General features: G+C 36.9%; 1 protein-coding gene across 1 annotated transcript in view; it reads left to right on the forward strand.

Moving 5' to 3' along the window:
- The window catches only part of LOC145683519 (uncharacterized), a 375,576-nt gene that overhangs the window by 58,074 nt on the left and 299,950 nt on the right, over positions 1-17,552 (forward strand). Inside the window, exons 7-8 of the mRNA XM_081754860.1 lie at positions 1,728-1,950; positions 14,534-14,787. Coding sequence (XP_081610986.1) covers positions 1,728-1,950; positions 14,534-14,787 — 477 coding nt within the window. The remainder of the gene's footprint in view (positions 1-1,727; positions 1,951-14,533; positions 14,788-17,552) is intronic.

The raw sequence follows: 17,552 nt of genomic DNA on the forward strand, positions 1-17,552 counted from the left end.
AATGTGGTAATTGGAACTTAACAGCATAAAAAAATTTGACAATATTTCCATTATTCGGAAAAAGTATCCTGTTCCTTGTAAATACCATATTAACGGTTTCCTTATAACACACTCTGTTACTAGTCATAATGATCTTGGTGTCATCTTTGACTCAAAACTAACATTCTCTGATCACATCTCCCCAACAGTTAAGAAATTAATGCGTATGTTGGGCCTTCTTTCCCAATTTACTGAACGATGTATTACGATATCATTAGCAACATGCTATAAACCACTAATATCGCCCAAGATCGAATATTGGTCTCGTATGTAAGCCCTGGCTGCACCTGTACAGCTCTTTAGATTTAATGCTATTCTCAATTTCTTAACGCTATAGTACGCTTTTGTACTTCCGCACTTCTAATATTACCCAAGGAGAAACTCTTGCAATGTTTTAATATTGGAAGTACCTAGCAGTCCTTTTAACTGCTTATTTAAAATGCTTTTGCGATAACGTTCGAATAATTTCAAAAAGGATGTTCTTAATTGACTTTTAATATTTTAAATAAGATTTTCAAGTTTAATTATTTTGCAATTTTATTAATTTTATGTGTGGCGCTAGTGTCAGTTATATCTAGAAGTACCAAGCAGTTATTTTGACTGCTTCCAATATGCAGGCATTAAAGGTTGTTTCATGTGAATTATGGCTCATATATGGCACTATCATTTTTTTGCCTATTATATCAATACTGCTAATATTTACAATGAATTGAATTCCGTACTCTATAGTTGAGATAGTATCATCTACTTCTATAACATATAAAAATAAAAAAAGGCGTATATACGAAATATGGGTTCTTTTAAGAACTTTCACTAATACACAATAACACACTGAGCAAGGCTCTGTGATAATATGTTAAAAAAAACACTATCACGTAACAGTTTCAACACACTAACTGTGTCTTCATCAGTCTTTCACTCCTTTTGCACACTTTTTACATATTATCACATACACTTACCCTAAAGCAGTGTGGAATGTCTCAATTTAAGCATTGAATGAGTATCCCACAAGCTCGTTTAGGGCTTGACTGATGAGGGATAAAAATAGGGAGACTGATGAGTGACTCACCAGTAAAAATGAGTAGGTATGTGTTCCGTTTCTCAAATGTTCGTAGTGAAGGGGAAAAGTTTCTTTTTGTATTAATAACTGTAAGACTATTTTAATGCTAATTCACTTTGGGTGCTGCAATGATTTTCATTATTGATTAATGTAGAAATGATGGATACCCGCCAATGACAATGTCCAATCCATGGTTTTCAGACTCATTGACATTAAATGTTTTGGTTTAAAATTTCATGGTTATGCTCTTCAGGTTAAATGAGACAGAAAAGTAACTAAAGTAAATGTTTATGAAAATATTTTTCGCGAGCTCTTACCGAGGGTTTTACCCGGAACCACATGCACCAGAGGCACACAAGTTAGCCACTAGACCAACGAGTAGTGTATAACCAAGATCAATAGTGACATTCTCGATACCTTTATGTCCAAGCTCAGCTTCATTGGCATATGAGCATTAAGTGCTCATAAGTTAAAAGATAATGAGTAGCTCCATATACGTTTAACATCATATATTCATTTATATGAGTGCGATTGGGGAGGAACATTTTTCAAATAATTTCTGCAAATCTATTCTGATGAATAAGCACTTAAGATTATAATAACATAATTATCAAATGCTTTGTTTTAGTTTGAAAAAAATTCAGCCTTGGTTGACGAACTAAAAATCCAGAAGAATATGTCACTTCAAGAAAATACACTGATTCATGATGGTCAACCTGATGTTACGAATCGCCTGCAGAAAATGACAACTAAGGACCACAGCTCTTCCTTCATACATACAACGGAGACACCAAATAAGCAATCGCAAGCAATGAGAAGAATGAAGCTTTTACGAAAATCAAAATGCATTGGTAAGTTAACTTCATCAGTTGTACATATATATCACAACCGTATGTGTTCAATTTGAGACTGATATAAATTGCTTTTAGGTAATGAGGTAGTATCTTAACCCTCAGCAAGAAATAAATAAAAATTACATAAGAATCCAATTTACGAACAAGTATTTCAATTGCATATGGGAGCGTTCTGGTTGTTTAAGGTTTTGTATACGTATATAAAATATTCAATAATGAAAAACGCATTCTTCTATAAAATACATTCTGAAACACTTGAGAAAATGCTACTTAACCATTTTAATATAGAGCTATGTCACCATTCTTCCTCAGATAAGTCCTAATACAAGACAAGGGGAATCTTAAATTTTTTTAAAAATGGAAACAAGTCGAATGTTACACCATTCCTAATGCAGTGCACCACTCAATTCTACGACAGAGGATACAGTCGGAAACCTCCGCCCCATGTATACTTATAAAAGAGATAACGGATGTTCAACTCTATTCGATTTCGGATATGGAAATAGTGAATGAATGCGTTCAACTCTATACTAATATTCCTGAAATCACAGCATAACACATCCAGTTGTGTAAATGGGTGCATTATCATCTTGGAATATGGCATCATTAAAGCCTCGTGAATAGACCAAATACAGATGAAAGTGATTAAGAATCTCAGAATAACAAAACGGAAAAAACTATTATCTTAAAAAATACCAAGAGTGTGAGAAAAGCTTACTGGTCCCTATCTTGAAGATAAAAGGCGCATTGAAATGCGAAGAACACAGAACGTTAAGTTCGCCTTCCGATGCATCAAAAATACTGTGCAAAATTACCTCACAACGAACAGAAGTGAAAATTGAAGAACGGCTATTGGAAGACCAGTTTGGATTGAGGAGAAAAAGGGGATTAATACTGAACCTACGGCTGATCATGGAGCAACATATCAGAATAAGCATACCAACTGTCATAGCATTTGTAGATATACAAAAAGCTTTGACAACGTAGATTTGCATATCATGTTCAGAGCACTGAAGAATCTGAAAGTGGATTATAGAGACAGAAGAATAATGTACTAGCTTTACAGGAACCAGGCTGCTATTATAGGAAGAGATCAAAACGAAGCAAAAACAAGTAAATGAGTAACACAAAGATTGGATTTTCACCTCTTCTTTTCAACGTATATATAGAATAGGCCATGATATAATTCTTTGATAAAAACATAAAAGTAAATGGACAGATTTCAGCCAATAAGGTTTGCTGACGACATAGCACTAATAGCAGAGAACGAAAAGTACTTGCAGGAAACACTTTCAAACTTGAACGAACAACTGAAAAAAAAAAAACATGCAAAATGAAGTAAGAGGAAACTCAAAGTGATAAAGTGAAAAAGAGCAGGACAGAAAGGAACAAACTTATGGGTAGATGTAGAGAAAATAGAAAACGGTGACATTCCTCTACTTAGGAAGTCTAATATCCTTGCACGGAAGAAGTTAAAAAATGTAAGTTCCAGAATAGTGGAGACCAAACAAGCAGTTAATAGGAAAAGAAGACTGCGCTGACATCACGAAATGTGTCGTTGCATATTCGCAAACGATATATCCGGACCTTAAAAGCAGAGGGGAGTAAGTCATTTTTTTTTTTTTTTTTGAAAATGAGTTATTGCCAGGTTTGAAACACGTGTTCTGATATCTCTTATTCTTAGACAGCTTGTAGTTGTATTTTGAATACTTTATCAAATAGCAACAATAAAATTGAATATAAGTCCGAAAGCACTGAAAGGCAAAAAGAAGTAAGTCACTGTTTTCTGTCACTCCTGAAAATTTAATAAAAATGACTTACTCCCCTCTGCCTTTAAGGTCCGGATATTAAAACCCGGGTATGGATCCTGTCGCTTTACGGATCAGAGACGTGGACATTGGGAAAGCCGAAATATCCAGGCTGGAAGTATTTGAAATGTGGTGTTTGCGCAGAATGCTGCGGATGTCATGAAAGGAAATGAAATTGTGGAGTTTTACATCCCACGGTTTGGCCGGCTAGGCTAATGGAGACGGTGATGATAGGAAATGAATGAAATGGTGGGATGAAGAAACTGGGACGAAACAGGAGAACCTAGAGGAAACTCACGCACATGGTTTTTGTGCATTATAAAGTTCACTTGGCGCGAGCTGGGATTGAATCAGGGACCCCATGCACCTGAGATAAACGCTGTACCACTGAGCCGCCTTAGCGCTGCGGATATCATCAAAGGAATAGGAATGAAGACGTACTAAAGGAAGCTGATGAAGGACGACAGAACATGAAGATAATCAGAAAAAGAAGAAACACCATTCTTTTTCATCTAATTCGGCACTTCGATTTGAACACCCTGCTGATAGAGGGAAAGACAGAAGGAAAATCAGGAAGAGGAAGACCAAGAATATAATATTTATATGCCGTTACGAAGAAGAGAACTTATCAAAGTATAGAACATCTCTCTCAAAGGACAGAGAAGTTTGAAAATTTTCATGTTGCTCGCCAACCTATGGTTGAGGTAAATAAGAATACCCGGAAACAGCAAGTTTACCATAGGTTGCATATGGCTTCAATACAGCGACAGCATCACAGGCTGTGACCCAACTGATAAGTATAAGCACAGAACTCACTGGAAACCAGGATATTGTGACTCCAAGTTTCACAGAATCATCACCATGTTTCATTGTTGCGTGGAGACACTCGGAATCATATGTCTCTTTGGGTGTACGGAACACAAAAACATAATCTATGTTACATGTTCGCGACATCATTGACATCGTGTTGAAGTGTGATTTTTCGTTACAAAAGATTTCACTCGTGCGATCCTACTGCCTTAGACAATATCATTAACTCGCGACGGACTATGCTTATCGGTTAAGATTGTAAGAGATAATGCTTAAGTTCCTACGTTGCTAGTACGCGATTCAGACTGATAATATTCCAGATAATATTTTTTCTGGAACTATCACTGCGGGTCTGTAACAAGTTCATCTAAACTGATGCATTTTCTATCATGGGTCTTGTAGGGAGTCATCACTTCTTGACACTAACCTTCGCTCCACACTCAATACACTTGCTACTTTAGCTATGCTTGCAGCACTAACCGATAGAAACCAATTTTCGCACTTTGAAAATCAGATAAATTGTCCATTTTACACTATAATTTTCTGTTCCTTATGTTGTACCTTGCATTCTACTGCTTCTCATGTAATATGAAATTTTGCTTGACACGTTATTACTAATAGTTTCACACTGTAGTCGCTACCCGATTATTGCCAACTCAGGAATCTTACGTTTTTCCAACTCCACTTGTTTCTTCTGAATTGATTTGTATCTGTTAATCGTTTATGCCAATGTTCTAGCCGCACGAGATAACGGTTCTCGTTAGATTGGCAAAGTGAAACTGTTTTAAGTAAAAGGAAGGATAATCAGCAGTTAATATTTAACTGATGATGTTGCCATAACACTGTCAATTGAGCGCTGGACGAGCATTGGAAAGCTACTAGAGAGGAAGAATTAGCAAACGCCTTTTTCATAAAACTAGAATTCACGGGAAGAACGGCCAGAGTACTAACCACTCGTCACCTCAAAAGCATAACTACCTCAACCTAGCGACTCTTAACTCCTAAAAGCTTCCGTGCTAGGTGTTTAAATTTACTTCCAATTTTTTATAATTCATAATATTTTTTTCGTACTTTCTTAATATCATAGTACATAAAAAGATTTCTCTTAACGATCCAATTCGATAACCTTCTCTGAAAGATTTGAGTACTATCTCATAACTTGGGTTTGGAAGAGAGTGTCCCAAATCAAGAAAATATACATTTTTGTATTAATGCTGATAAGGGATATGAAAATTGAAATTACATGACGTAAGTGCATCCAAAAGCATTTCAACGGGTAAAATCTTCTTAATGAAGGTTTCTAGGTACACTGAGAAAAATTGTGTGTGGCGTACGTAAAATCGAATGTTACATTTGTAAATCCTGTAGCTTTTGGACTTAACGTACAGCAACGTATAACTGAAAACCCATGTTTTATAATACTTTTTGTATAAGTCTTCCATCTGTACGTACTTTCCGTATGAACTATAGGCGGTCGGGTTCGCAAATACAAATGGACGTATTTAACATATAAGGTAACATAAATATATGTATGTCATATAAGAAAGACTGCTAGATATACATCCTGCAATGGCATGATGTAACATCCGTGGCAGTGCCTATGTAGCATACGGATAACGTATGCTCCATACTGATTTCTGTAGTAAGCAACATGATTCCGTATATTTATACAATATACTGCTGTCCGCAGAACGGATTTTTCTCAGTGTAAACTCTTGGAGGAGATTATTGTTATTTTCTAGCAATCATGATATGTCGTACCGAATTGAGAAATAAAACTATACTAATCTACTATGATTTCATATCTGAAATTCTATTTGTGTCAATATATATTAGGGTGGTCCGGGGCACCCTGCCTTTTTGATCTATCATATAAAAAAAAAGAGTTACTATTCTTTTTTTATTTTAAAGTAATTTTTTGGAGTCGCTATCATACTGTAAAGTTTTCATTTTAAAAGTACGAATGAATTATGAATAAAATTTAGTTAGAAGAGAAGTTATATTTCAGAAACATGTAAATACATTGCTACAACATAAAAAGAATTTAAAAATCTGTTAAGAAAATACGCTGTCAGTTCTAATTTCATATTAAGATATCAAAGTTTATTTCTTCGAGTCTGGATACTTGCTTCTAAATTGCTTAACTAACAAGAATAAATACAGTCTTCCAAAAGTCCTGCAAAAATATAAAAAGCTTAGATCCTCCGTGGCTAAGCGGTTAGCGTGCGCGCCATTATCGTGGGGGACCCGGGTTCGATTCCCGGCGGGAGCTCATGGGTTCGGATTCCACGTTAATCAGTAGGTCCACGTCTCATATAGCCTCGCTGCGGAACAGGACGTTAAACTCAAACTCAACTCAACTCATATAAAAAGCTGTAACTTTGAAAGTACTCTTTAAAATTTTGTATTTTGCTTGTAACGTTTAGTGGAAATGTTAAAATTTTTGTTGGCAACAATGAGCGGATTTAAACGTTGACAATATAACCGCAAATCATGTGACAAAGATGGCGTCTACTCAAGTCCAAAGAAACCGTTGAAACGCAGATCCTTGGAGCTGAGAGTGCCAATGACAACATTACACAATATCGTTCATAAGAAAATAAAGGTAAAGCCTTACAAGTTGAAACTTGTACAGGAATTGACGGAAGAAGATTGTGACATAAGAAATGAGTTTTGTGAAATGCCATTCTTGGATTCTTGAAAAGACTTCAGCAATGTTTGGACGTAAGTGGTGCTAAGCTGCAGGTTTGGCGTTGAAAGAATGCTTGGAAACAAAATTTCAGACTTTCTTACAAGTCTACTAAAAGTTTTGTGCAAATACAATAAATGGTTACAGAGTTACAGCTTTTTACTTTTTTGCAGGACTTTTGGAAGACCCTGTACTGCTTTTGTTCTAAATCTTTTGTAAGAAGTTTGCTGTTCTCTTCCATCAGCGCAACCCCACATTCAGCTACGTCATTAATAACTTCAAGTGAACTAGCAATTGTCTTGCATTTCTTGTAGGATTCGTTGTCTTTCCAGACAGTTACACCTGTTTGGAAAACATCTGATGGTAGTTCCAGATTTTGAAAAACCTCATGTTATTTCTAGATACAAAATCTTACAATTTCTTTGTAAGAATGACCTCATGATCAATTTGGGCACGTTTCAATGATTCGTTATTTTCTTGATTTTTTTAAAGTATCCAACATTATCCTTTTAGTTTCCTCAGAAACATCGTCATCAAAAAAAAAAAAAAAAAAAAAAAGCAAGCGCAATAAGCTTTTCTCATAGGTACCACAAGTGTCGGAGAAACTGTTTCATTACAGATTTTGAAATTTCCTTCTTGACCTTCATATTCCTTTAAATTTCTCAAAAGTTGCGAGTCATTTCTGAGGGCGTATAAGCAGATGGTGCTTGAAACCAGCTGTAAACGTGAACTTTCTTCTTGTTCGGAAAGTTTGAACTGATCTCTAAATAAGTATATCTTTAGCGAGTAAATTGCCTTAGCCATTCATCGGACTCGATGCACTTTCCCTAGAGATAAAATGTATACCTCTTTCTGAAACTTCTCCAAGGAATATGACTGTGAGCTCTAAAAGTTATTTGTAGTCTTCTTGCGGCTAAAATTACTAAAATGTTTCCTTTATAGCAAACTCTATGATATTTGATGCACTATTGGTAACATTTGTATGAAGTAAACTGTGGCGGATTTGAAATTACTGTGGTCAATCGAGTTCCAGAAACCCTTAAATAGCTTAAACAGTAAGATGTCTGGTTCAGTTGAAGCTCCAATTAGATTTCTAACATTTTTCCCAAGCATAATTTCATGGATATGCTCTACATGGACACATGCTCCACTACGTAACCCAATATTTGGTGATGTTGTATCAAAACACGTACATTTCACTTTGTCTGTACAACGATAATGTACAGTATAAATTGTATGTATTTACTAAGTATTGTTTATATTTACGGGGAAAAGTGCTATTTTAAAGGCACAACCAATTAAGAAGAAGAGAAATATAAAGAAATAATTTAAATATTTGTATCATATCAAAATATTTTTTAATTTCGTTGCTATGACGACTTGTTTACACAGTAGTTGGTAGGGAACTGAACTCTCAAGTCGGACCAGTAGGCTATAACACTGCGGAACGGGGAAAATCTGGACATGAAACACTTTTATCTCAACATGAACTCTGGTGTGACTATCCAATCATTCTCTATGTTAATAATTACTTCTTTTTAGGGCGGTGTGTTTATTGTTATTAACCTTGGTCGACAAAGTTCAAAATTTTCCATTGTTTAAACTAAGAGTGTCAACGTTCAACTTTTGAAGGGAACGTTTCCTTCTATCACAAGGAGCACAATACAGTGTATACTAGGGTGGAGTGAAAAGAGGGCAAAAACATTCTTTTTCGAAATTCGATTTTGGATAGGGGGCAAAAGTTGCATCATATTATAGTACTTTACCATGGAAAATTTCAATTCTCTAAAGTAATTTTTAGCTGCAGTGCAATGGGCCTTAAGTTTGATAGATTATGCAAATAACTGAATAGGTGGCTGCCGTCGAGTTCAATCCCACCCACTCGCTAACATTACATTGAATGTTTCATAAATTTCCTTCACGTCTTCCTGCAAAATACTGCGACTATGTCTCAAAAGTAGGCATGTATTTTCTCGAGTCAATTTTGGATTTCTTTAATCTCTCTCTCGTGCCCCACATACTGAAAGAAGTTTCACTAATTATTTCCACTAATCGTTCCACTACTTACGTATGATATTTCAACTCAGGGATATCAATACATGTATTTTCGGATGCGCGAATTTCTTGCAATTTTTCATCTGTCTTATGAGTCAGTATTAGCGTTCTGTTATATTACACTCATTCCAGTTTATTATTTCTATGTAATTACTAGTCTCAAAGTTTAATACTGGCACTTCGAAGGAACGAATTTCAGAAGGTTTACACTGCTTTCTGGATTGGAATATTTTATCAGCAGCAAGGATTCGTGTAGTTGATCTGTCAACATCAATAATGACAATGAGAATGTTTTGAGGATTCGCATAGAATACACTTCTGTAAATTACTTTATTGACTGGAGTCTTGTATAGTTCTTGCAAACATCGCGGAAGTTTTATGGTCAAGAACAAATGTTTAGCTCCGTATTTGAGAAGAGGTTTCAGTTTAATGTTGAACCACACTGGTGCATATACTTTTACCACGAGCTTTGATAGAGTTTTGAGCTCCTCTGAAGGATTTGGCATTGATATATACACCTATAGACGCAAAAGTCTGTAAGCCACTGTTAACCAGCAAACATGCCCAAGTTTCCCAGGTTTCTTAATCTGTTAGGCTTTTATCAGTCTCATCTTATTACAAATTGGAGTATTTCACACAAGTACCTCTGATCATAACTGAGATCAGGCACATTGAGGAGTGTAGGAGGTTCTGAAGAAATCTTTTCGAAGCCGTGCACTGAATTTGTTTCACAATTCACAAATGATCTACCAATAGAGCCAAAGAAAGTGTAAGGGCCATCGAAGGGCCAGTATTTATACCATCGATTTGTTTTAGTAAATGACGAAGTGGTAGTTCAATGAACTGCAATAAGCACATGCACCACCTCAATTGCCTCCGTAAATGGTTTCCGAGCACTCTAATCACTCCTCCTTTTGACCCAACATTAATATTAATGCCATCGCAGCCGATAGCTACCACATCTGATAGGTCCACATTATTTTCTTGTAATTTGCGGCAGATGAAACTAGCAATATCGTTTGCTGATGCTGATCCGGTCAAAGCATTTCCAGCATAGCCGAGAAATTTGTTACCCGTTTCTACACGGATACAATAATGTTCTTCTATCTTCATATCTCTGACTTCCGGGCATCGTGAGCGTTTGGTCTTTCTTCCAATCAAAATAGATGGCACGACGTTTAACTTTATTAACAGTCTCCTTAGTTCTTACACTTATACCATTTTTCACAAGCTTTCTTTGAATTTTACTTCTGTCAATTATGTTTTGCGACTGCTCTAGACTCACATATTTAAAAATCTCCCAAAGCCGCAGTAGCAATTGCTGTAATTTTTCTTCTAGTCACGCCGGTTTTCTCCTTCACTTTTGATAATGTTGGGACGAATTTTTTCATTTACGTGCATCCAATCTGTGCTTGCTCTCTTGTCTTCAAAAAATATTTGCAACTAAAATTGGTCTCCTCCAGCTTCAGTGTGTTCTTTATTGTCTTCCTATCTTGTTTCCGAAGATGACAAGTAGTCTGAAGATTCGATAATGTAACTATAGTAGAGTATAATATTCTTCGGTTGAAAGCTTCACCGTAAGGTCGTTTTTTGGCTTTCCTTCCTTCTCTTTTCGTGAATTTCTTTATCCAAGTAATATCAATAATACCGAATATAATTTTTTACTCACCACCCAGCAACACAAATAGGCTAGTTATCGCCCGGGGCAAGAACTCGCCTTAGCACCTCCCAACCAACCAAACCATAAGGTTCCCCAATTATACCTGATATTGGCATCAGACAGTAGTTCTATTCCATTCTTTCTTCAAGTGGTAAAGCTTGATTTCAAAATCGTAGTACATATTTTAATTTTTAGTACAAGATAAAACACTAAACTACTTTGTAACTGATTGACAAATAATCTGAGAGTAGCATGCTTGACACATTCTTACAGTCTTAACGAAATAACTGCAAATCACAATGTTTTTGGAATTATATCAGGATGTGTAGAATGAATCAACAGTCTTTTCCTTTAAAATAGAATATTTAATTATGAGAAATAATCAAGCTGTTGTTTTGAGTATACTCGAACATTTTACAAGTCTCTTAAATCGATGTTAAGTTAAAATCGATGTAAGTAATGAAAATACAAAAAGCTGGAACTAAAATTTAACCTTGCGGGCTCTTTTCGATGCAAAGGTTTTTACAATGTCCTCAAAACATAGCTTTGAAGCTAGTGGATATGCTCCTAAGGTTTGTGAGTCGTTGTTGCCCTCTAAATTTCTTTTTTTTATGATCTTTAGTTTGCTAAAGCTCCTTTCCTTGCTTTATAGTGAAAATAATTATTTGCCCAGTTTTGCACCCTCCAATTCGGCGCCCTGGACACAAGCTCCGTTTTCCCCCTAGTTACGTCACTGTCACCACCAACCAAGCTATTATACTATTAACAATACTGCCAAAAGTTCATTGTTGGATATCAGAAGACTTATTAAATAGCAAAAACCTTTTTTTTATGACAAACTTGCAAAATGCTTATAGTTGATGACTTTTCTTATTATTCCCATTTTCTTATTATTATTCCCAAAGTTTCAGAACCACTGCCCCAGGCTAAAAGTAATTTTAGATTATTAAAATTCATGTTCTTATCTATTGACAAAGGATGCATATTTTGCCCTCTATCCATAATACAAATTAAAGTCAACATTCAGCGAAGATTTGCTAAATAGTTACATAGTAAACGGAAATTGATTTGCAAACTCTCAAACTTAAAGCCCCTTGCGCCCCGGATAAAAATTATTTTAGAGAATTAAAATTTTCTATGGTAAAGTACTACAATATGATGCAACTTTTGTCCCCTATCTAAATTCGAATTTCGAAAAAAAAATTCCCTCCACCCTAGTGTATACATTTTCATCAGTCTATGCCTCACTGCCTCAGTATAGCTTTGATGTAAGCAGAATTACAGAGCAAAAGCATACTGAAATCCATAATTAAATGTTACGTTCGAATTATTGAAGACTGTAAAGTATTACAAAACTGAACGGGCACTCGTGTACTTTTCACCTATTTGTACTTACGTTTCTGCGCCCTGGACTTATTTAAATAACACAATGTTCGTTAATAGGTGCTGTTTTCATGTTTACGCCATTCCTTTGCACACCACCCATGTATTCATGCGACCTGTTCGGTACATGGGTGACGGCTTATTGGTTGAGATGAAAGTAGAGGGCAATGTACTGTCATAGTTGAATAATTTCATTGATAATTATTACTATAGTCAATGTCATTTTAGTGTTTACCAGTGTGATTAATTGTAATAGAAATTTCATTTTTTAAAATCTCGATTATGTTGAAATTTGAGAACACGGTAGTGACCCCTAAAGCATTTTTTTAAAAATCTAAAAATTTTATGGAAGTTTTTTCTAAATAGTAGATCAAAATAAGAGGTTTCCCCAGGTAAATTTTAATAGTTTTGTGTGTGTGTGTGTGTGCTCTTTAATGAAAATACAGGGTGGTCCATAAGTCTTAGTACAGTGGATTATTTTGAAAATAAAAATGATTAAAACACATCTGACTAGCGGAAGGCGGACTTGGGTAGAGACGCATGGCCGTCATCTTACATTCAGGTTATCTTTTATCAAGTAGGAATGTAGGAATGTAGGAATGTGATACATCAATTAACACTGTTTTTTGCCAGCAAGTAGAAATGCGTTATCATGTCCCGTTCCAAAGTTGTGACGCCCCAAAATCCCACCTACAGGATGTGCTCCACATGTTGCCTGTCTATTTCAACACACAACCGGTGTCTTTTAATCCAGTTCCCCTGAACCCGTTAAAAAACAGCGGGAATGATGCTATCACATGCGTCCTGAATACGTCCCTGTAGGTGTGCAACATCCCGAATCTTCTCCTGATACACCAGGTGTTTTAAGTATCCCCATAAAAATCTAAGGGAGTGAGGTCCGTTGACCAGGCCGGCCACTCCACAGGGCCTCGGCGACCAATTTACCGTCCAGGAAAATACAGGTCCAAGCATTTCCGCACAGACAGCGCTAGTGCTGTGGGGCACCATCTTGCTGAAAATATCGCGGCAAGGTGGCATCAGGCCGGAGAACGAACGGAAACCCCAACTCCTGTAACATGTGCAGATATCAGATAACATTTAAGGTATCAGGAATGAACAAGGGTCCTATGATCGACGTGTTCCATATGCCACACCACACAATGATATGAGCAGGGGTAACCCTCTTGAAAGGATTGATCACATGTGGGTTTGCATCCGAACAATATCGCATGTTCTGGCGAACAACATCACTTCCCCATCCAAATAAAAGTTTGCTCAGCCTGTGAAAGCTCTGGCTGGGAAATGCGGATCTCGATCATATTGTGACAAAGCGCAATTGGCAAAATCCATGCGCCGATCTGGATCATCCTCTGAAAGGATGTGGCCAAGCTGCAGCTTGAGAGGATGCCACTTGTTCGTATGCAGAAGCCTAATCACGGAAGCACGTGGTACGCCTGTTATCGCAGATAGTTGTCTTGTGCTGGGCTTCGGACTTTTCACACTCGCAGCAAGCACTATTGTGGATGTCCCCATATATGTCGTGGTTCGTGGGGGATCTGACTGTGGTCTGTCGGCTACATGACCAGTTACACTGAATTTCCTATTGAGGTAGCTAACGGTGTTGTGGCTTATTACAGGTCTTTCGGGATGACGCGCGTTGAAGTCCTGGGAAATCACACGACTACTTCTTTCTCCAAACATTAGGATGATCTCAATTCTTTCCTGCTTCGTCAGTGCCATCTCGCTCCACCTGCAATGAAAAGAAAACCTATTAAATTTGGGGCGTCCCATCTTTCTTGTAGCGTTAGTGCCATATCGATCTCCCAGCAAGGAAACAAAACCTTCAACTTTCGGACGTCGTAACTTTGGAACGCTACATGATAACGCATTTCTGCTTGTGGGACTACATTCACCTGCAAAAATAGTGTTAATTGATGTGTCATTTGCGTACCATCCTATTTGGCAAAATGAACCTGGATCCAAGAAGGCCGGAATTCACCACGCATTCATCAATCGGCAGCTCCTTTACCGAAGTCCGCCCTCCGCTAGTCAGATTTGCTTTAATCATGTTTGTTTCCAAAATAATCAACTGTACTAAGACTTATGGACCACGTGTATTAATTTTGTAATTGCCTTACCTGTATTAATACCTCTGTTTTTGTTTCCTATTAAAAGCTTTGTGTGGTGAATTGGAAACGGAACGTTGTGCGCACATGGTGCCGTATGGAAACTCTGAAGATGTTGTTTATACTACTACAAGCAGTCTAGATATTGAAGGTGCCACGGAATCACTCATCAAATGCTATCTCTCTTCTCGGCAACAGGCTTTACTATTTTGCACATGTTTCATGTCCACTCCAATGCAGGAATTCTCTTATATCTACCGGCAACACAACAAAATGAAGTTACGTGTTTATTCACAATCGGAGGTATGTAACATGTTCTTATATTTTGCCTTATATATGTGTAATATTAGTATGTTGCTAATTTACGTTCTAATAGATATAACATGCTTTTGATACTCAGCATTCTGTCTGCCGGTACACTGGAGTAGATTAGCTAGTGATAGTAATAAACAAATCAGAAGTGCACAAATTGAAGTAGAGAGCTAGTATTTCAATCAGTTTGAGGCTTTTAAGATTAAATAGCATCAAGACTGGATTGATTAATTATTAGGAATATTACTAGGAATATAAAGATATCTACTTATTCAGGCAAAGATAATTCTCCTCTTTTCAGTTTTGGATTATGCATTTTATTTTCGAATTTTCTTTACTATGCTATTAGTATAGTTTTAATATTAAATCGAGATAACATGTAATTCGTACATATTTGTAAATTTTAATGTTTTAGCAAGATTATCCGAGTGCGAACTTTATAAGCTAAGAATTCAAAGCGTTCGATACACCGATGTTATTGAAGCTTTTAGGCACGGTGTCAGATGTTATCGAATACCAAATTTGTAATATCCACTTGCAGAAACGTTCGAGACTGAGTGTTTCTTTGTTAACTGTTCACCATCCAATCTCCATACATCTGTCGTATGTGATTTTTAAAAGGCTTGTTAACAAACACATCTAGAGATTGCAAAATAGACGTGAACCCACCAGAAATGATTACGAGATCCTTCTGGGGGCCGCGCTGGCTCAGTGGTGGAACGTTCACCTCTGGTGCTTAGGGTCCCGGGTTCGATCCCAGCTCTCGCCAAGTGAACTTTGTGGTGGACAAACACCGTGTTCGTGGGTTTTCTCGGGGTTGTCCCGTTTCCTCCCACTTTCTTCATTCCACCATTTCATTCATCACTCATCATCACCGTCTACTTTAACCTAACCGGCATATTCGTGGGACGTAAAACTAAATATTTCATTTCGTTTCATTTTCCTTCTTCCTTCTGCAAGTTCCTTCTTCAACCGTCAGGAGGATGTCCTCGGAAGCTATCGAGAACTGGAATTCTTGATGGTATCAGCAACGACCAGGCCTTTTGTTCCAGACATTGCGAGCCCAGTCTTCATTAATGCTTCATCCATTCACCCCTTTTCTTGGAATTGAGTTGAGTTGATTTTAGTTTAGCGTCCCTTTCAGCAGCGAGGCTATATGAGACGTGGACCTACTGATTAACGTGGAATCCGAACCACATGAGCTCCTGCCGGGAATCGAACCCGGGTCTCCCACGCCAAAGGCGCCTATGCTAACCGCTTTTTTTAAAGACTTTATTGACAATTTAATTACAGTTACATTAGGCAGTTACAAAAGTAATCCAGAAACAATGTGCCGGAAAAAAAACTATATAGAAATGTAAATTGGAATAAATTAAAAGAAAAAAATTAAAATTAAAAAAAATAAAAAAATAAAAAAATAAAGAAGGAACAATTGACAATTATGAACAGTAAACATAAGTGTTATGAAAGTAAGACTACCTAATTATTGCAAAGAGTTGATAGTCATCACATTGGGCTGTTATTCAGGCGAGACAAAACATGTTGATTAAAAGATAGATAACAAATCACAGGTAAGAAAAGTACATACTAGGTTATGAAACTAAGACAACCAAATAATTGGCAAAATGTTTTTGTTTATATTGCACAGGAAGTTTCTGCAAATGGTGTCGCAGATAAGGCGAATACACATCGACATGATACGGTCGATGTGTGGTAAGCACATATAGAAGAGTATATGCAGCGAGCCAAATTACACTGTTATTTTTTGCATTAGGGAAATAATGAAAATCAGGATAAATAAGAATAGTGTTAGCCGTAATGTACTGGGGAGACGAGCGACAAATCTTACTTATAAGTAGGCTAAAATGGTGCCAGATATTTTGAATCTCTGTACAAAATTGTAAGCGATGCTCAAGAGTATCTTTGTTATTGCAGTGAAAACACATATTGTGATCCACCATTCCTAAGGTAAAGAGGCGATCTAGCGTTTCGTATTTGTTGTTGACAATGAAATACCAGAGCGACTTTTGCTGAGTAGTTAAGAAAGGAGCGTTGATATTTCGCCAAATATAAAGTCAGTGAAGTTGTGGCTCTTTCAAGTGAATATGAGGCGTGACGAAGTGTTGTGTCTGCACTTAACGGCGATAAATTGCTCTAACAGGCATGAGGTCTAAGTTGCTTCAGGCAATCAGCCCATAGGCTATATCAAGAACTGGTTCTCGCAGGTGTGGGAATTTATGGCCCCAAGGAAAAATATTAATAGGTGTTTGAAGGTCGACACAAGCTAAACAAGCAGAGATAACGTTACTAGATACACTGTTCTTATCATTCGTGAACACGCCGATGGTTCGTTATAATAGTAGTGCCTGACCTTGGAGCAATATGTTTTGAAATCCTATGCCACCTTGTGCCGGAGGTAACACGAGTTGTTCACGTGAAACGCGAAGCACTTTATTATGCCACAGAATGAACAAAGCTTGACTCGTGAGGAATTTGTATGTTTGTAGGGGGAGAGGAAAAATAGAGCAAACAAACCACAAAAGGCTGAACGTTTTTTGTTTGAGAAAGAAATTTCTACTGATCATGTCCATATTGTGGGGTTTATGTCGTATTAGAAGACCACGTATTTTGTGTGCTATGATATCATAATTGAAAGTAATGGTTTGTTTGATGGTATTGAACCACTCAATACCCAGGATTTTGACAGAATTAACTGCCGTGTAGTACGCACTATATTGATCCTGATATTTTGGATG

The sequence above is a fragment of the Thermobia domestica genome, chromosome 4 (genome assembly GCF_964235325.1).
Source record: "Thermobia domestica chromosome 4, izTheDome1.hap1.1, whole genome shotgun sequence".
Lineage (NCBI taxonomy): Eukaryota > Metazoa > Arthropoda > Insecta > Zygentoma > Lepismatidae > Thermobia > Thermobia domestica.